The sequence below is a fragment of the Rhipicephalus microplus genome, chromosome X (assembly GCF_043290135.1).
Source record: "Rhipicephalus microplus isolate Deutch F79 chromosome X, USDA_Rmic, whole genome shotgun sequence".
NCBI classification, from domain to species: Eukaryota; Metazoa; Arthropoda; class Arachnida; order Ixodida; family Ixodidae; genus Rhipicephalus; species Rhipicephalus microplus.
The window spans coordinates 126,411,372-126,432,650 of record NC_134710.1 but is presented as its reverse complement, the minus strand read 5'-3'; the positions used below and the strand labels follow the sequence as shown (position 1 = coordinate 126,432,650).

At 44.1% G+C, this 21,279-nt stretch overlaps 1 protein-coding gene across 2 annotated transcripts in view; it reads right to left on the bottom strand.

Moving 5' to 3' along the window:
* Nucleotides 1-394: 394 nt before the first annotated feature.
* The window catches only part of LOC119176825 (hemocyte protein-glutamine gamma-glutamyltransferase), a 42,693-nt gene continuing 21,808 nt past the window's right edge, over nucleotides 395-21,279 (bottom strand). For both annotated transcript variants that reach the window (XM_037428176.2, XM_075877611.1), the window contains 7 exons: nucleotides 17,442-17,545; nucleotides 16,363-16,537; nucleotides 15,167-15,243; nucleotides 8,755-8,985; nucleotides 4,375-4,529; nucleotides 866-1,002; nucleotides 395-585 (listed from right to left, as the gene is read on the bottom strand). In XM_037428176.2, the coding sequence (XP_037284073.2) occupies nucleotides 456-585; nucleotides 866-1,002; nucleotides 4,375-4,529; nucleotides 8,755-8,985; nucleotides 15,167-15,243; nucleotides 16,363-16,537; nucleotides 17,442-17,545 (1,009 nt within the window). In that variant the 3' untranslated portion in view covers nucleotides 395-455. The remainder of the gene's footprint in view (nucleotides 586-865; nucleotides 1,003-4,374; nucleotides 4,530-8,754; nucleotides 8,986-15,166; nucleotides 15,244-16,362; nucleotides 16,538-17,441; nucleotides 17,546-21,279) is intronic.

The window sequence follows — 21,279 nt, the reverse complement described above, 5'->3', positions numbered from 1 at the left end:
CGTGGTTTTATTTCAAAAGTGACCCTTCCTTCGCAGAAAAGTAACTCTACGAGGCTTCTTGACCGCCATTTCAACAATCAACTTCGACTTAATAGTTACCTTTAGTTGCTTTTAGCAAGTCAATTCCGACGTCCACCCATACAAAACTAGAACTGTGCACCGACAGCGGCAGCGCGGGCTTCACTGTTAAGTTGTTGTTCTTTTCAGATGGCAACTTCAGAAGACATTTTGTTTCAAACTCTCTAACCCCCCCCCCCCCCCTCATTCCATTCTCGTTTACCATCCCGGCCTATTGAGAAACTTTCCCTTTCTAGCTGAGGCGAGTTTGAGATCTCTGTTCTACGGTGATACATTGTATCCTCAAAGTAAATAATATACACGTGCGCAGCTTCGTCGATTCTCGATTTTATTGCCCGACACCGGCGTTGCTGGAGAACGTGAGATCACGAGGACGCCTACAGGCTGCGGTGGCCGCTCATAATGGGCATCTCGTGGCAGTGGAAGGCCGCGTTCAACTCGCGGGTGTACGTTGATGTTCGAACCATGCTGCCGCTCTTGAAGAAGACGCCGTAGGGCTGTACAGACCTGCGCCAGAACAATCGGAATAAGTGCGAGGCGCCCTCACGCACGGATACGGCGAAGGAAGGCACATAGGCCTGGTTTTGCAGTTCCGTCCTGTCGCTCGCCTTAGCTCGTCTTATGAACCGTTTCTTAAACTATCGCGTATACCGCCCCGCCCTGATTGGCATTATAGACTCCCACCAATTACGTCAAATAAAATGCGCAGCATTTTTTTCACCCTCCGACAACGTCAAGCGAGAGGTTGTGGTGATGTTCTCACTTAGCCGTCTCTCAAGGTGCTTACCCAGCGGGAGTGGGTCTCAGGAATCGCGTGGAGCCCGGAAGTTCCACGGCGAGCTCGCAGCTCGTGAGTGGAATCGCCAGTGGATTTTTCATGGACACGTTGTAGTGGAGCTCTCCGTTCCGGCCTATGGGCGTCACCTGTCGAAAGAGAGAGGAAATTCTTACGGTGCAGAAAGAAATACGAAAAATGAGCTCCTTGAATGCCGTTAGTGTGACGTAGTATCCTTGTTTGTGAAGACGTTACGCAGACTCGGATCATCAGTAATTCTACCCTCCTGCTGAGCTTTATCGATATATGGAATTGAACTGAAACAGAAATATGGTAATAAACGTCAGAAAACTTATCAGTTACACTCAGCCATGCACTCGTATACGTAGTTATTCGCAGATATGGTAGGGTAAACCAGTTATCCTGCTTTTAGCTTTACGCAGCAAGAAGTGTACAATATTTTGTTTGTGGGTGAAATTTTGCACGTTTAATGAGAGAGAGTTAAATTTGAACCCTGTAGTTTTTCTCACTTGCTTTTGCTAGACTACAAAATTTCAGACTAGTGCTCAAACTGAATGAACCTTTTTTTCAAAAACCGAAAACTGTATGACCGAGATATTTGGCATGCTAATTTAACATTATATTGATAATAATGCGAACCTATAAAAATGGCTCTTATTAATATATGTTTTTTAAAACTCCAACCTGCACAGTTTGTCAAAGATTTCGATTCCGACTATATGGTAGGGACTTAAGTAGAATTTAAAAAGGTTTTAGCGCGGTCGGTCAGATAGGTTTTCTGAAAAGGTGCATGAGGTTTGGAAATTGGTTAATAAACATCGCGCAAAAGCGTGGATTAATGTTTGAAGACGTCCGTGGAACGTGCTCGCAACGTGCAGCAATAATTATGCTAAAAGTGAATTTTGGTGAAAAAATTTGCGTACAGAAAGTGTAAAAATGCTAGGAAGTGAGTGTGTTCAATCGATATAGCGATGTTAACATGAACAAATGCACACATGCATAAACAATGGCGGAAAAGAGCCCGCGTTGCCGTCAGGAGGTGTGGTCTGTGGGGCCATTTTTAAAGGGCTTTACAGATATATGGGATACGGCAACTTTGATGAGCCACTTTGATGAGTAACTTGGTATCCGAGGTGTAAGTGAGTGTTGGTTGGGACCTACAGTAAGATTAAGAAAAAAAAACACACATATGAGCCATCTATGTCAATAGGTGGAATGGGGGCGGGGTATAGAATTGAGTCATGGGACGTTTGAGTGAGCCCCACAGTGATACTGTGGAGCTCCCTCAAACTCCCTCACGAAATATATTTTGCTCTTTAGACTGACCTGCACTCGGACTCAACAAAACATTTTTCCGTTGGACTCACTCATGAAAATTTTTGTCAGCCGGAGTCACTGGGACTCAAACTCATTAAAATATTGCCCACCCGGACTCACTAAGACACCGGCCGATCTGATTCTGAGCGACTCCGAGTTCATGAGTGAGTTCGCCGACCTATGCAAGGGAGCCTGCAAACGCTACTGGTATCCCGTGAAAAATTACACGTGGCAGCTCATACACTTTGTAGTAAGTTATTTGAACGACTTGTAAACTGAAGCTGCATTTGAAGTCAATTCACCTTCAAGCCATTTCTGCTTCACTTTCACTTTGAACAGTTGGCTTGTGCCGTAGGGTGCATCTCAGTGTTGGTAACCAAAAGCTCAGAATGACTTGGCCTTGAGTATACAAGTTTAATTGTCATCGAAGCCCAGGAGACTCATATATTAAAGAAAAATGAATATCCCGCATAATTTAAACTGCCACTGCAACAGACCATATATGATGCGGCTACGTAAGTGCGATGATTAACGCGCTTTTCGTGTGTTCAACGAAGATGCGCTTGGCCACAGGTGAAGCATGGAGGTTATTTTGCAAGCACAATAAAATTTTAGTTTCATATTGGTATACAGTATGTTTTTGTTATTAGATATGCAACTGTGCGAGTGATGAAAATGCCTTTCTAACGCTTATCACCACACCTTTGTCCAGCGAAGAAAATTATTCTCAGTCAGCCTTCAATTTTCGCCGTTAAGCTGCCGTCGATTGCAGTGTTACAGCAAGCAAAAAAATTATCAGGCCACTATAGTTCCTGCCATAACACTACGCTAAAGCGTTATAATTTAAAGAACTCGCTTTGAAAACTTGTCTATGGAATAGGCTAGTATCAGGCTTGTAGATTATAAAAAAACGTCGGAGAAAAAATCTAGGTTCGAAGATATTTCACAGGTCCATAAAGAGGTGCGTTAATCCTGGCTTAGCTACGACGCATCTGAATAGGAGTGACGCGCAAAACATGTGTGATTGAGTGTTTAGTGAACTGAGATCATTGTAACATTGACCTCACTGAGAAATTCTGAAATTAGGTAGACGAGTACATTTATATAGACGAAACATTACTGATTTTCATTTCAGAGCTTTTCATTAGTATTGCAAAAGTAAAACGAAATTATGGCTTTGAAGTTTGAAAGGTTAGTTTTGAAAACGTAAACGAGGTTGTGTCTATTTAAACATCGCCAACGCAGATGGTGGGAAGTTCTGTTTTCGCGCACTTTGGTTTGCATTTTCCTTATTCCTACATAAATTTTGAATTAAAAAGAAAGGATGCATTATTCCTTTGCTTTTGTCAGCGTCATTGTCCGTTGGCTTTGCGGCATTGCAAACAAGTGATTATATCGAGTCCTACTCTTCAAATCCCGGTATTTACTCTAACTTATAGCTATGCGATTTGTCAACAATATACTTATTATAGTGTAATTAGATACGTTTCGTAGAATGATTACAAGTGTGAAAGCAACGTATACCTTTAAATTATTGTGTACTTGCCTTATGGTTGCAGAAATATTGCTAAAGTCCGATTTTCAAAATTTTTTGTATTGATTGATTGATTATTATGCAGAGTTTAACGTCCCAAAACCACCATATGATTATGAGAGACGCCGTAGTGGAGGGGTTCGGAAATTTCGACCACCTGGGGTTCTTATACATGCAGCCGAATCTGAGCACACGGGCCTACAGCAATTTCACCTTCATCGAAAATGCAGGCGCCACAGCCGGGATTCGATGCCGTGACCTGCGGGTCAGCAGCCGTGTACCTTAGCAACTAGATCACCGCGGTGGGGCATTTTTTTTGTATAGACGACGCGTAATTAAGTTAAGCTGACCAGATTGTGACGTTCGACAAAGTGGGCGCTACATTACTCTTGTGGAATTTACGGGGCTGTTGAAATGCTTGAAATAAACGGGAGTGCAAGTTTTGACAAATATATAGTAGAATATTCAAGATCGATCAATGAACTTTGCATCATGAATCTCGTAAAGTTTATATTTACTTTTGTTGAAGAAATAAACAAAGACACTGGGATAAAAAAAGCAACTCTTGTATACGCTTCAAGACTAGAATCGCAAGAGAGACCGATTGAAATTTATGCATGAGCTTCTGATAGCTTATTGAAGGACTTACGTCAATGTTGAGCTTAGGTATCTGTATGGTGATGAGGCTCCTTGCGTAGGCCAATTCATTGCTGTATTTGAGGTTTGCCTCGATGGTGATCATGCCCTCGTCGTAGATCTTCTTGATGTAGTCTTGTGGTTGGGCGGCCACCTGGAACGTTTGATCTGCAGATAGAGGCGGGGAGCGGAAGTGCATCCTTATTCGAATGCGGATACTCGAAGATTACACCTGGTCATCTCAAAGATGCGCTAATCAATATGGGTTTGATGTGGAAACGCAACGCTTGTATCTTTTGCCTAGCTTGTTCCGTCGAGTAAGGTGGCAAGGTGGGCATGTTGGTACGGTATACTTGAATAACAATGGCAGCGCAAGGCAAACACTTCCTACAAATGGTTTGTTTTTGGGCACCACGTGGTTCTTACACTCTTTCCGGCACACGGCTGCAACGAACACGCGTGCAAATACAAGCAATTTTTCGCCAACATTCTTTTTGCGTTTTGTTTTTCACCGATAACGATGCAAGTGAACCGTATCGCACTATGAAAAACGCAATTCATTTGTCGCATCTTTCAGCTCATGCGCAGGTATTGTAACTCCATTTTTGAGAGCGCAATCGACGCACTGCTCACGCAGCCTGTCACTAATGCACCTACCCGTCTGCCTCTCTTTCCACTACTTAATAGAATCTTGTATACAACGTCGGTACAACAATCCACGTATCTGTTTGTGTGCTGTTTTGCACATTTACGTTTCATCACTCGTGTATCGCTGAGTGTCTCTCCGTGTTCTTGTGTCGCGTTACGTCACACTACGATAGCTATTCAATCTAGCTTCATCACCTCACCGATGACTCGTTATCTTTTATCGATACGGCCGAAGACCAGGGTTCGATTACACAAAACTTTTATTTCGTACTCTGTACTGTTAGTTGGATACGACATCTCTAATGATATGTCGAGCATTGCCTGAAAATTTTATTTCACGAATAATTACAGGGAGAGACTTTTTTTTCTCCATGGCATACGGGACCCAAAGAATGTTCCTACATTCCTAAGGTTTTCGACGACTACAGTCATTCCTCATAGCTTGTCTTTAGGCTTTTGTATCAAAGAATCCTTGTGTTGGAGGTTTCGCGAATCTTACTTATATATTATAAATGACATGTTTGTGAAATACAAAGTTTGATCAGACTAGACTCTGACTCAGTAGGGAGACCTGTTGGGCTAGTTGTTTGATTCTTTACGTTGTTATTGGCGCGAAAAAAAACACGAGAGAAGGACAACGCCTGACTCAAACACGTACCGAAATGATGAAACCGTGCGTAGGCCTGTATTTATTTATTTATTTATTTATTTATTTATTTATTTATTTATTTATTTATTTATTTATTGTACCGACAGGGCCTGAGAGTATTACAGACGGGAGTGGGAATACATGTATATAATATAAACAGGAAGGCACATCGAAAAAAGAAGGCAGAAGCACAGAGTTGCGGGGGAAAACTCACCTCAACACAAAAATTGCACCGAAATACACGAGAACAACAGTAAGGGAGAAACAGTAACACACATATATCACCATTCAGAGAAGCGCAATGATATTACGTAACATATTCTCATTCGTTAAATCAGCGAAGTAAGAGAACACAGTTTCAAGAGATACATAGGTAATGTGGTAAGTAGGAGGTTCATTCGAATTGCAAGAGATGTGTATGTGCTTGCACTGATTAATGTTTAGTTTAATGTTCTAAGTTTTACACCAATTCCGAACCTTGCTAATGTGGAAGGCAACAGACAATTAATCGAACAAGAAATACTAGTAGGTAAGTCATTTATTCAGATGGGAATGAGGAGGGGCCCGAGAAGGGATACCAGAGGCACGCGAGTGCTGTAGGCAAATGGTGTGAATCGAAGTTCGCTTTGATTTATTTGTGGTACTCCAATAAAACATCTACGTGATGTTTTTTTAGAACACAAATTTTTTATGCAGCTACTATATAGGTGAACTTCCAGCCGTCTTCGCATACAAATTTAATGTCGAGACGGAAATACTCTGCCGCAGCTAAAGAAACACTGAAGAAATTGTCTTGTAAAAACTAATTATCAAAATTTTTTAACTTTTCAGTTGCATTCATTAGTTTCATGGGAAAGTTGCATATAATCAATATTTTTATAAATTGAGAAAGTTGCACGTAATTTGAGGTGAATTCTACTGCGAATTCATCAGCGAATTCTACTGGCGATGTTGAAACCGACAGCGCCCGGCGCACAGGAGACCAGGCCACTGCAGTGTTAAGCCAGTTACGAAGTACTAGGGATAAGGTAGTGAATAAATTTAAATGAAAGGGTGTCACGCAGGTATCTTGTCGTGTAAAGCGATGAGCCATGTCACGTGCACCAGCGGATCGTCTTACCACCGCATGTGCTTTCAAGCTATATGTGCGAGAAAACTGCAGTGCCCACCTTTTTCTTTCTCTGTACAGCGTCAATTTTTATGCACAGGGAACACGAAAGCGCGTGGCCTTCGACCTCCGGCGGCTGCTGGCAGCGCATTCAAGCGGGAGCGAAAGCAACCACAGTCTCTTTTCGCGCCATCTCGTGGCGAGCAAAACAACCTTTCGTTGCTGATATGGAACCAGCGGCAACATTGCGACCCCCTTCAGGGCGATTACGCGAGAGCTGGTAATCACCTTGAAGGGGGAGGGGTTGCGAGCTTGCCGTTCTATATCAGTAACGAATGGTTGTTTTGCTCGCCGCGAGATGAATAAGAATAAGTGGCCGACTTGTGTATTTCCGACGACTTGCTGTTTTTTTCTGACCATATTCTGCTTCTTCGCGCCTTGATTCGAATTTTTCTTTACTGGTGGTTCCGGTGTGACGTAGTTCAGCAGCGGCATTTGCTGCGAACCCGGAGGCCTCGATTTCAATATTGCCATTAAAATTAGATGATGAATATCAAAAGCTACTCGCGAGCCTTGTGACCTCTAGAAAGAAGTATGCTTTAACTTGGTATTGCCTACAACCTAATTATATAAGCAACTGCAATACAGTCAATATTTTAAGGTAATTAATGAGTTGTCCGTTAATCACTCATTTCAATCATACTTTACTCGCAGTGTGGATTTGAAATTAGTGCGTGAAAATGACAGTAGTCTATCAGTGTTTCTTAAAATCGGTAACATAAAAAAAATGCCCCCACACCTCCAAAGGGAATTGTGAGGAAATGCGAATGCGTTGCGCAGTGTCCATAACGGCATTTCACACGTGAGAACCCAGCGTTAGAAGAATGTTTTCTTTTTTTTCTTACACCGTGCAGCCAATGACGCCGTTCGCTGCACGTGGCGTATTTCTGTCACGAGAAACGCGGTATGCGTTCCCAGCTCTATAGCTACCGCGCACAGTAAAATAAAAAGCTACACAAACGCTGACAGCACAAACACTACGAACGAGTTTTGAACGCACTGCATTGAGGCGCTGGAAAGTCATGCTCAAGTCAAGAAGGTGAGGGCTCTGGTTGCTAGGGGTGAGGATAAGCGCGCGCGAGGATAAGCTGCGGGCATAGACAAGCGCGCGCACCCACAGATGTTGCTAACAGCTGCCGACGCCGACGCGTGACATGGTCGGGACTCTGGTCGCTAGGAACGCGCGCGCCCGCAGCTGTTGCTATGGGAGAGGGTGGTGGACGGATCCCGACGGATGCCTGACATAGCCCAACTAACAAATGTATTCGCATTTAAAAAACTTGAATATTATTTACTACATTCTGTACCTAACGAAATGCTATCAAGGGCACATCTCAAACTGAGCGCTACAATTTGAAGTACTGTATTTCTTTGAGTATTGCCCTGAGACACATAGAAGTAAAAAGATATTGGAAGCTTTTTTGTGTGTTTGAACGTCACTGATATGCACAGTCAGTGTAAAAAAATTAGCGACCATGAGGCAGAAGAAAAAGCTTAATATTCCCGCAGCGTAAAATTTAGATTTCCGGCTTGTTCTAAATCGCGACAACTTCTAGAAACAACTATAGTAAAATTGATTGAAATTCAATTTACTTGGTTCTAGTGGTGTCTACATTGGGCACCAACTTGTATGTATGAATGTATGTATGTATGTATGTATGTATGTATGTATGTATGTATGTATGTATGTATGTATGTATGTATGTATGTATGTATGTATGTATGAATGTATGTATGTATGTATGTATGTATGTATGTATGTATGTATGTATGTATGTATGTATGTATGTATGTATGTATGTATGTATGTATGTATGTATGTATGTATGTATGTATGTATGTATGTATGTATCGGGGGTGTATTTCCTCTTCAGAAAAGGTGTGCAATGATGGTGGAACGTGCTCGCTAAAGCAACCGAGCCACTTACCGCCACGTGCCGGCATGGAGATGTTGTGCACCTTGGTTGAAATCGTCCGAGGGAATCGGTTGTTGTACGTCGCCGATGTGACGGTGATCGTGAGCTGGGCCGTCAACGGTTTCTCCTGGTTGTTGAGGACGATGCAGGCGGCGGTAATGGGCTGGCCCAGTGGCACTGACTTTTCGTGCTGCAGCTTTACTTTCACCAGTTCCTCCTTGGCGTGGCGTGCCATGGGCATGGCTGTGGGAATAGAGCGGTCGTTAGTATCTCTGTGGTATCACTGCTTTCTAGGGGCACGTCGGCCTGCAGACCACAGGATAGGTCAGCAACGCGAACGCAGGCTGTTGGCAGCCCCGACTTTCGCACGCAGTTCAATTTTTGCATTTCGCATTATTAGCATGTGCAAGGTTTCGCAACCCTTGAGTCCCACCTATAACTTCCAGTAAAGTTCAGGAAGCCAAAATACAGAGACATTTAACTACATCACCGTAGGAAGGTTTGTGGTACGTCGGCAACTTGCGAGCAGTGGATTTGTTGCTGTAGATTAAAACGAGTTTTAAGAATAAGGAAACGGGGAGCCAGCCTGTTGTTTGTGATTATGGAAGCTGTGGGCTATTAGCAGTTAAAAGGAATTTTGGGGGCCTAGTTGGCGTATACTGACGAGAATGACTTAACGCAATGAAAAAAAAAAAAAAACGCCGCCCACAAGGACACACAAGGGGCACACAAACACCCGTGTAGGTTCCTTGTGTCTCTTTCTTGTGTGCTGCGCTTTTTTTGCACTAAGTAATTCTCAGCGATCAGTAATACTTCTGTAAGCACGATACACACGAGTCAGTGATCAGTGCAGAAGAGCAGTCGTCTTAATAAACGCACTATAAATGAGTTTTCTGGGTGGAGCCCATGCAGTGCGCACGACCACGTTGTATAGTTACAGTCGTTGCGCAGTTATGCTATTGTATGAACTTGCGATCCTGGCTTCGAAAACCGACGAATGCGACATTCTGAAGGCGAGTGAGTACAGAATAGATCAAGAAATTGCACCTTTTCGGGTGGACATCAGTGTGTTCTCACGCTATTGCAATCGGCAAACATGTATAACGAGAAGTGCGAGGGGACCTGGGGGGAAACTTTAGCTGACTTTAAGCGATTTTTTTTTTGTACTGTGATAGCACTTATATGAACACTCCAGGCATATTTCTGCCATCGGCGTCGCCGTGAGGTTCCGCGTAAAGTTCAAGGGTTGCCCCACGCGTTGTTTTATGTGCGAGTGAAAGCGTGCGAGAGCAGCCGACAGTCGCGGCTCAAGTGGTGAGGGCATGCGCCGGCTGAGGGCTAAACGACTATGGGGTGTCCCGGGGCGAGGGACATGTTGCCCCGGTAGGAGCTGCGTACTTTGAAGAGACCTGTCTTTATAGGGACAAGCAGATGGCTCATCCATTTGTACGTGCTGTTTGCGCATTGAAGCCATGGCCAACACGAAGGTCGCGTCGATGGCTGCAGTGGTCCTCGTGCCAGCGTTTTGTTAAGTTGCCCCAGGTCGGGTAATTAAAGTGTGAGGTCTTAGCCTTACTTTCAATAACACGTGAACTTATTGCTATTGCTTTCACTGAGGCGCCCTTGCGGGAAAACTTATGCTTATTCGGGCGGAATATACTGAATATCGACTTCGTACAGCCTGATAACTTGGTATATTTCTTTTGTTCCAAATTGCTGGTGAATAATGCGACATACCGCAGATTTGCGTAAACTCATTTGTATATCATTAGACTAGCTGAAAAGACGAATTTTAGCACATGCGTTTAGTTCCGATGCGAAACATCGCTTATTTTATTCGCTGTGATCTCGCCTCTGTTCATTAATTCGTTGCGCACTATAATCTATGCTGCTAATGGCGTCCCCGCAGGAGTTATTAAGAAGCAAGTTTTCGGTGGTCCCTTATTCCAGGGTACACCAGCGCCTCTACCGCCACTGCAGCTCCCATTGACGAAAATGAAAGATAATTCCCGTAACTCTTCTTAGCCCGTCCTTACTTGTCATATAAAACTCTATTTCGGCATACATGTCAACTCTCTTTTGGAGAGTCTCACCTTCCACGGATCTTTGAAGAGAGCGCAACTATCTCCAAGGAGAGTTAACACCTATCTTGAAAGATAGTTGTGTGTGTGTGACAATTGAGGACTGACCAAAAGTGACAGGTAAATTTTTTTAAGTGCAGCCAGAGGTACATGTTAGGCCTTATATACTATTAGGTGACAGCTTCATCTAATTTATTAAATGGTCTTGGCTGCCACAACGTGCGACAAATTGGTGATGCATTTTCGGTGCGGAAATGAACACATAATTGCTTCGTTGTACATTTATTGTTGGTGATGTTAAAGCGTCCGCACATCAGATTTATTCGCGCTGTTTTGCTCGTTAAAAAGCACGTGAGTTCTCGGTGAACGTCATCTTCAAACCTCTAAAGTGAAGAATATTTGCGCATTTTACATTCTTAATTCTCCATACGCTCGAAGCACTACTAATTGGCGTTTAGATGTCGACCTTGTCATGTTGGACGCGACCGCTTCTCGTGAAATGAATAATGTTTAGCTCTACTTGTATTGGTCACCAATGGGCAGCGAAGCCACCTGAAAACACTCAATGCGGAAAAGCGGTTCATCGTTTAGCGATGTCTATATAAAAAGTCGGAATAGATATGTTCGTGGTAGGCAGTGACTATGGTGAGGATCTTGTCAACGCAGTACTATCCTTAAAGTGAGTGGGCCCGTCAGCGTAGTGAAATCGTAACAGTGACAGAGTCCGTCATAATAGCGATGCAGCAATAGCAAAGAGTCCCGTTGCCGTAAATTTGTAGTCGTTTTAGACCTCCGAGCTTAGCTGTTGTGGTGGCGCAGTAGGTAGACGCGCAGTTGGCGATGTGGCCATGCCGCAGGTCGTCTGTTCGAATGCCGTTTTGCTATATTTCATTCTTTAATTTTTCTAGTAATACGTCAATATCAATATTGGCATTGCTGCTTTCAAGGAGTCGTAATTTAGCTTTTTTTCCCCAAGAAAATCACGTCGCTGTTTGTCCCGGTTGTTAGCCCTACTGAGTTGATTTTTAGAGGCGCAGTGGGAACGTCGTTGTTCGGCTTCCGTTTGAGTCGCGCTGACCAAGTGAACTTTTATATTTTTTCTGCTTTCAATATTGTTTTCAGTAATGTTGCCTAATTTAAAGGCAGCATCCTACAGTGGAGCGATGGGAGGAGCCGCTGGCCAGCGAGAAACTGGTTATCAGCTGAGTCGAGGTTCTCGCTGATGGACCCGATTCTCTGAGTGGCAGCTGCCGCAGAACCCTGGTCAGGGCTCCCCCCCCCCCCCCCCCCCCCGCCGCGAAATTCACTGCAGTACCGCAAGCCTAGTGAGTTTTCACTGCCACCATTAAAAGAGCGTGTACATGCACTACCGCATCAAGGCAATTAATGCAACGCTGTAACGATGCAATTATGAGGTGGCTCGTTTTGTCAACACTGCCTATAGTGACGGGATACGACATAGTGCTACTGTTTGTGCTCTTACTGAAGTTATTAGAGAAGTTTTTATTTGTTTTTTTTCTTTACTGTTGCGCGAGGTGACTGCATTCAAGCTGCCTACGGCTACAGTATACCTTTCCTCATCGTAGGATACATTGACGCTGTTAGATGCACGTTCATTCTTGCGTATTTGTTTCATCGAGTCGATCAAACCTTGTGGTTTACCCAAGCCCACAGCTTCACCAGCCAGCACTTGCAAATTAAAGCACCCATACAACCACTCACGCCCACGAATTCGGCGCGCTCGCACTTTAATCACCGAGAACGATACGAAACCCGTTTCGTTCCCGCAGGACAAGCGTCGTCTCCGGATGCGAAGGCAGTCACAGAGAGCACAACACCGTGCGAGTATCTATCGCACCGTAGAGAGCTCGAATGTCTATCTACGTTTGCATAGCAAGAGCACACATTCATGGGACGAAAGCAGCGTGCATATCCCCTTGTTTGAAGGAGCCGATTGGATCACATGAATAAGGGCGCGTTCACACTGAGCATTCCGGCCTCCGAAAGTGCGCCGAATCCGATTCGGCAGCGGTGAGATCCGCCGAAAGGACCCTGTTCGCGCCAATCACTCACGAACCGACTTTTGTGGCGGCTGCCACCGAATCAGCCACCGCGGACCACTGGAAGTGCTAGTCAAATATCGAAAAATTACATGCCCCACTCACTTGCCATGTCGCAGCGCACGTAACTGAATTTGTAATCAATGGGAGTTTAACCCACTTTTTGCCTACTTCACGTCCCTGATTCGTGGAAGGCGTGACCGAGCTTGTCGTCGGCGTGAACAAGCTTGTCGCGGTCTGGCAGAGCAAGACGAACCCACCAACACCGCTGGCGTCGGCGGTTTTTTCTGTTCTCCATGCATTACATGACAGCGACTTGCCAGCAAAGTAAGCAGTGCTGCTTCTTCTTGCTTCCTGCGTACGAAATTCTGCGGAGTCTAGACTGCCGGATCGTGTACTGATGTTTGAAAGCTGCGACAACGACCGGGTGGCAACGCATCCATCGTGCGTTCTCCGTGGTAGATGGCATATTCTGCGGCGCGGGGCGCGCCCAGTGCAAACTATAGGCTGCGCTTCGGCGGCAGGAGAATTCCGGCCGCATTAAAAAGCGGATGCTTCAGTGTGAACTATAGGGGTAAGTCTGTGTATGCGATTTCAGGCGAAGTAGACCCGAAGTCACTGTCCAACTACTCAACCCTCATCGTTGGAACACATTCTATGTTGACCTGCACAACGTTTGGCTTCAGCTAGCCCACATGTAAGCGTTATACAGCGACACGAAAGATGCGCGGAAAAGATTGATTTGGGAACATCAGATTATGTGTAACGAATTATTAGTTGGAGCTACGGTATTGATGCGAATAAACGGAAACCACGCCAAGGGGGGTTGTTCAATGCGATAATAAAGTAATAAATTCGCACGCATACAAAGGAATACGCTACCCAGCGCTGTAACAATCGGAAATCATCGTGGAAAGGTCTTCATTGCACGTTGAACGTAAAAGGAGGTAAATAGTTTTATCCCAGATGAATAAACATGATTATCATTTAAAAACAAGTAACAATACTTGAAACAATACTTAGAGAAGAAAAGAAAAAAAAGTGAGAGCGATTCGCACCGAAGTCGGACGCCAATAACACTGCGCCACGAAATCTACATGGTAGGGCGGTTCAACAACCGCCACAGACAACGACATAATTTTCTCGCAGCATTACCTTTAACAAAAAAAAAAAAGGAGAAAGTAAAACACTCGAAAACAGGAATTCGAACTGACGATTGGCGTCACGACACGACCACTTCCCGAACTGCGCGTCAAGCCACTATGCCACCAGAAGAGCTACACCATGGAGTCTAAACCGACCACAAATTCACGGCAACGGGCCCCCTCTATATTACCATTACACTATGGTGACGGGCCGGCCCTCACCTTATAGTCAATACTTTACGCCGTCGCTATAGCTGCATCGTTATTATGACGGGCCCTGTCACTTACGATTTCACTACGGTGACGGGCCCCCTCACTTTAACGGTAGCACTGCGCGGACGGGCGCCGTCACTGTAGTCACAATTACACTACGCGGACGGTTCCCCTCATTCTAACGATAGCATTGAGTTGACGGGCCCCGTCAGCATAGCCACTGCCCTTGCGGTAAGTCGTGCTGCATCCCCTCTTACACAGTTCCTAAGTCATCGCTTTGCTGCACTTCGTTTTGATTAATTGATTTGTGGGGTTTAACGTCCCAAAACCACCATATGATTATGAGAGACGCCGTAGTGGAGGACTCCGGAAATTTTGACCACCTGGGGTTCTTTAACGTGCACCCAAATCTGAGCACACGGGCCTGCGAGAGCAGTCGATTAGCTTAGCCACTTGGTTTTCAGAATTTTGCCAATATGTACTTGTAACGACGCTGCAATTAATAGAAAGTAATTTTATTCATATCAGTTCCGAAACATATTCGCAGACATCTACACGCTTTCCCATACACAGCGAGAGTTTTACGGTATATAATACTGTCACTTAGTTGTGTCGGTGAAGTACGCAGTTGTTCAAGCAGAAAAAAAAAAAAAAAACCTTCTGCGGGTGAACCCCACCTTAGGAAAGCGGAATGATCACAATATCACAACAGTGGCGGACACATTCGTCGGTCGACGTTAATCTGCTCTGAGGCTGAAGCGCCGTAGATTGCAGCGTTATCGCTGGTGCTCGCGTAAGCTCTACTATGAAGTACACCACACGCGGTGCGCACAATCTTATCAGAACCTTTTCGACTGTTTTCGAATGTTTTATGACATTCAAGCGTAACCTGTGGATTGAAGTAAATTATAATCAGCTTACTTACGGCGCTGTTTGTAGTTACCAGTTATGTCTTCCATCATCCCCGTTCCTATTGACTCGGTGACGATAAGCTTGCCGCATCTGAACGGAGAAAAGGCGGAAGGCATGGCGCTTTTATGAGCTTGCTAGCTGTAAACCACGTTTTGAATTTTTTCAATTGAATAAATTACATTAAAATATCAAACGCGAAACTACTGAAGGATGTATTTAAATTTAGGATTAATTCAGGTATGAAATATTACACTCGAAGACAACACCAAGACTTGCGAAAGGTAGAAGTGGTGGTATGCAGGTTAATTTTAGGCGCTGGGTTAAGAGATATCCTAGATAGAAGGAACGACGTCGATCAATTAGGTAGCGTAAAAGGGACTATGTGTTCGGACTTCATCATGTGAAGCCTTGTTCAGCCTTGAGACGTCTAATGTCTAAACGCCTAAATATTTCGTTCACACCACTATAGAGCCGGCATGCTTTATTTCTTGTGTTGAATTGGCACGAGTGTACACCTCCAGACTTCTCTGCTGTCGCGCAGTCACAAAATGCATTACGTGAACGGCGTTTGTTCGCGGCATAGTGGTATACTTGGGAGCATCCCAGCGCGACGCTACCTCTTTCCAATGAACATGCCAACAAGGAAACTATACCCGCTACCTTAACTTCACTCGCTATAGGCTAGAACTGAAAAACAATAAGTGATTTAAAAAGAAAGCTTAGTATTTTATTAGCGCGTGTTTTTATTGATCAACTTTTACCATTCTCAAACTTCAGTAACCTTATAGTTAAAAAAAAAAAAGACACGAAAACAGTACAACCGACGTCGACAAACTTACACTGAGCTGGTTGTAGGGACATATCAAAAGTACTAATTAATGTCAGATACAATTCTGAGCCTGCCTCAGATTATGTACTGAGCAAACTTTCAGAGTGAAAAGCAATAACATTAAACCTTTCAGACGAAAATGAAGTAAAAACGATGCACAAACAGCGGCAGCCTTGGAAAGTGCTTGCTTTCACTAGTTCAATTTCAATAAAACCTATCATGGCGTTCAAATAATTAGATATGAAAGGTAAAAAAAATGAAAGTGCAAAGAAGGCGGCGCTTTACACCTATGTTCTTGTGCAGCGCGTGTTGCTTTCACCCCCCCCCCCCCCCCCAAAAAAAAAAAAAAATGTGCCAAGATGGAGTTGTATACGTCTTACTCGTTTTCTTGCTCTCTGACGAGTCGCCATCCGGAAGGGTTACTAGGGTCGGCGATGAAGTAGCGAAAAGTGGCCTTGACAGCCGCACGTGCAACGTTGCCGTCGAAAGGCATGTCGATCCGGTCCTCGAACACACCACGCACAGGGAATGGGCCCACCTCGAACAGCCGAGAATCTGTGGCGCAAGCAAAGAGCAACAGCGATCGTATCTATCTATCTATCTATCTATCTATCTATCTATCTATCTATCTATCTATCTATCTATCTATCTATCTATCTATCTATCTATCTATCTATCTATCTATCTATCTATCTATCTATCTATCTATCTATCTATCTATCTATCTATCTATCTATCTATCTATCTATCTATCTATCTATCTATCTATCTATCTATCTATCTATCTATCTATCTATCTATCTATCTATCTATCTATCTATCTATCTATCTATCTATCTATCTATCTATCTATCTATCTATCTATCTATCTATCTATCTATCTATCTATCTATCTATCTATCTATCTATCTATCTATCTATCTATCTATCTATCTATCTATCTATCTATCTATCTATCTATCTATCTATCTATCTATCTATCTATCTATCTATCTATCTATCTATCTATCTATCTATCTATCTATCTATCTATCCATCTATCCATCTATCTGTCTGTCTGTCTGTCTGTCTGTCTGTCTGTCTGTCTACATTCACACCCTCATTTCTAGCTGTGCGTAAAGATAAGCCTCGACACACTCGACATTTCCTCAAACCAGTATTGAGCTCATTCAGATTGTTGTCGGAATGAATTTTGTAAGCGTTTGTAGAGCAATTTCGGAGCTGACGTTGTATGGCACCTAAGCCCAATGCCAGTTTCAATAAAATGTGCGAGAATAATATTAGCAACAAAAACACAACTTTGGTACTATGTTTTCCCAGCATTACGACTCATTTACGTCTCCTGAACGTGTGCGCTACAAAACAACACAGTGCGCCTAATTCGAAGCCGCGGGATAAATAGCTGCTCATAACAGTTTTTGTCAGTCGCTTTCCTGAACATGCTATGACACATGCTTACGCAGACTTAGTCCTTGCGGAGTTCCATCAAGCACTTGCCACCCGCTATAGCTGCCCGGGAGGTCAGGTCTCCTCATCCAACCTTCATTCCAAACGTGGTAGTTCCTACAGTAAAGCGCCAAATAAACCACATTAGAGAGAAATGACAAGATAATTTTTGGTAACTGCGCGCATCGACATTGCAGCGAATGGGCGCTGGCCTGAAAAACCAGCCCATAGACAGTTTTTACGCTTGAGGATCGAGCTTTGTACCTGTCTCTCGCTTCAAGGTAGAGCATGCGCAGCACGCAAGGCGTCTCCCCGGTAAAAGCTTTTCCCGACATGTAATATTTTAGAATTTTTGGCTAGGTAGGTGAGGGTGCGTGAAGAACAAGCTCTAGACACACGACATTTGTCCACCACGGTGAATTAGTAATTCAGGTGCACAGCTGCTCACCCAAAGGTCACGGGTTCGATCCTGTTCGCAGCGGTCTCATTTCTGTGGAGGCGAAATATTACATGCTCGTGTATACTGTGTGATGATAGGGCACGTTAACGAACACCAGATGGTCCGAATTTCCGAAGGGTTCCACTACGGCGTCTCTCATAATGATATTGTAGTTTTGGGACGTAGCTAAATACACGATATTTGTTCAACGTCATGAAAGAACAAAATTAGAGGGTACAAAAGCTGGCATAAGTTTTCCAAAAAATACCTCTGCAGCTGAGTGAAAAACCTTCCTGACGCACACTTTTAAAACCGCCTTATGGTGGCGCATGTGCGCTAAGGGCAAAAACGAACACCTCGGTCGATTCCCTTTCGTTTATTGCGGCATGTATGTATCGTATACTTAGTGACCGTAAATAAACACTTCGTGTTTGGTTTAGCTGCACTACTTCGATACTCTTGTTTAGCGCTTGTTTTACGTAGCATGTGATTCTACCTCTATGGCGCCACACTTTCTCTCACAAAGTGTTCCAGCGGCTGGAATTGTCGTAGACTATATATTTATAGCTTGGAGCCTCGAGCCAAATGTAGTACAGCAGCAAGGTTTCGTATCGGAGTGACTACTCGTCAGCTTAATTAATCTACCTATAGGGTGCGCGCGTGAGTTACACTTGTTGCGTGCTCATGACGATTGTTATAGCGCGAGCTCAAAACGACGACGAAGGGGCAAAAAGAAGACGAGCGCTAACTTTCATTTTAGTTTATTGTTCCGAGCGCGAAAACATATGAAGCAAACAGTAAATCATATGAAAAAAAAAAACAATGCAAGGAGAGTAAAGTAAAAACGACAAAAACCAAGAGAGAAATTAATGAAACGATACAGAAAACTAGAACAACTCTAACTAGATGCGTGCGCGGATACTTTCGAGGAACCTTAATTTCTTTTTGAACAGAGACACGGAAGGCTTCCTACTGCATAAAACCTGTTCACGTGACATCTGCGCAGCCTCGACGATGGCTCTGGCTGATCATTTCTGTGCTTAAACAGCGCCACTGTGTTATCGAAAATGGGCACGCAGTTTGCACGCAGTCTGGTACTGTACAAGAAAACCATCTTTCCCGTTTCTGACATTGTTATAGCAGGTTTCCTCAGTCGATCGTTCAGACACTTTCCGGTCTGCCTGACATAACAAGCACCACAGGAAAGGGGGGTCCTATAGACAACTCCTCGGGAACATTGCACATACCTGGTCCTACGTTTAACTTTACGTTCAGCTGATGAATGCTTGTTCAGGGAGTTTGTAGATTTAGGAAGACTGATTAATTTGAGCGGTGCAGAGAACAGCACACTAATACCCGCACGTTTTTTTCTTCAATTTTCTTGAGCCTTTGAGATATCTGGATGTTTGTACGGAACAACAGTTCTCCTTTCACGCTCTGTGTCCGTGTTGCCCAGATCCTCTCCTTGTTTCCGTTTTGCCTTACTTGTCCGCAGCATAGACTCAGAGACAGATGTGGTAAATACATTAGGAAAACCCGAAGCCATAAGCCGGGACATGAGCTTTGAAGCTCGCATAAATGCTGTGATAGCACGACCTGTTCAATGCATTCTCAAGGCTGGTCCGTGCTATATGTCTCGCTTTACTATAGCTTGCTGTGAGCGGAAAAAATAAGGAACCAAAGTTGCTGCACACATGGTTCGTAACGCTAACAAATATGCTGTGTGCTAAAAAACAGTCTTAAATATAAAAAAAGCGTGAGATGTTATTCTCGGGCATTTCATGTGTCAGCACACGGCCGGGCTAGACTGCGCGCGCTTCTTTCGTTACGGCCTTCTCACCTGTCGCGAATACACTGGGAGAGTATGTTTCGCCACCCGTCGGCGGTAGGGGCGCAGCGACCCTGACATTTCATCTTCTGCGCAGCGCACACGGCGCAAGAGAGTTTGTCGGTGTGAAACCGTGGAATAAGGGTTCTCGACGAAGAAGGGGAGGGGGATTATTAAATAAATCGAGGATAGAGGGAGGATTGTCTATTAAAAAAAAACTAATTTACCAGATGCCTTGCCGCTTAACGTATATGTATGTGCTCGTGGGTAATACAAGCTGAAGCTGAGTGAAAATTTGGAAGAATCGGCTAATGAGAGGCATAATTAAAAAAGCATAAAACCCTGGTAACGATCAGAGGGACAGAAGAGCAATGCTGCACCTGTTATGCAGTCAGAGTGCACTAAACACTTTTGGCCCTTGGTCTCGTCGGACAACGACGTCGCAATTAAGACAGGTCGCTCACGGAATGACGAGCGCGCCTTCCCTTTTCTAGCTATTTTCTATTTTAATTTATTTTTCTAAATATATTTGGAGTGTTTTCAGGGCTAATAGCTGCAGTCTGCAGCCTGACAACTCTTTTAAACACGTACGATTGTTGTATATCTAATGGCTAAAAAAACAGCGTATCAGGAAGAAGAAAAAAAAAAGAGAGGGCCCTTGCTGCTGAATTTTGTCTTCAGACGGCACGCACAAAGAGTGGTGGTGTGCATTGTCAAAGTGTTAACGCCACCTGGAAATGTTAATTACGGAGACCCCAAACCCTTTTGCATTTCTTTGTACTGCAAGCGACGTCCATGAAAAATGCGAACGAAGTACGCAGCTGCTTACGCTCTAAAGCCACTTGCCCCGGAACTAAAACTGTAGTACAAATGAGTGCTGTGCTATCTTTCTAGTTCGTAGAACAACATGTTTAGAAATGGAAACGTACAACATTACAACTTTTCGGCAAGTAAGCAGCTGTTTTTCTTAAAAATTGTATAAATTTTCTTGCGGCCTATTGCTAGAAGCAGGTTGTTGTGAATCGCCTTTTATCTCTAGTGTGGCGTGCTTTAATTTGGTATTTAGCCACCACGGCTGCAATTTATTCGGCGCTTTTTCAGTGTTCAGTCTACAGTAGTTTTTCGAGTCGAGAAGGCAGTCGCACAACTTTCAGTTCATGCATTACGCACAAGGATATATGTTAGCTGCGTGAAGGTGCATTGATGTCTTCTGTCACGGCCGCTCAATCACCGTAAACCACATTGCAGGTCCCGTGCGGGGAAAACATCCGGTGTTCCTTCCCACCGATTCCGAAACAATATTGAGCTGTGCGGCAAGTGACAAAAGAATATTACGAGATACAACCTCATCATCAACAAGTCTGCATCGACAGTCGTATGCAGCAGACACTTGCGCGATGAATACCTGGTGCCTGCGTTCCACATCAGAAAACTTATTCCTGACTGCGCACGCGCCTACTCTTTTCTGGAACTATTTTTCCTACATGATCTCAAGTGCGTAGAAGCCTCGCAAAGATCCTGCTTCACGAGTTTGGCCCCTACGTCACACATCAAGGAAGCGATAAGCGGCGACTAACGAAGGAG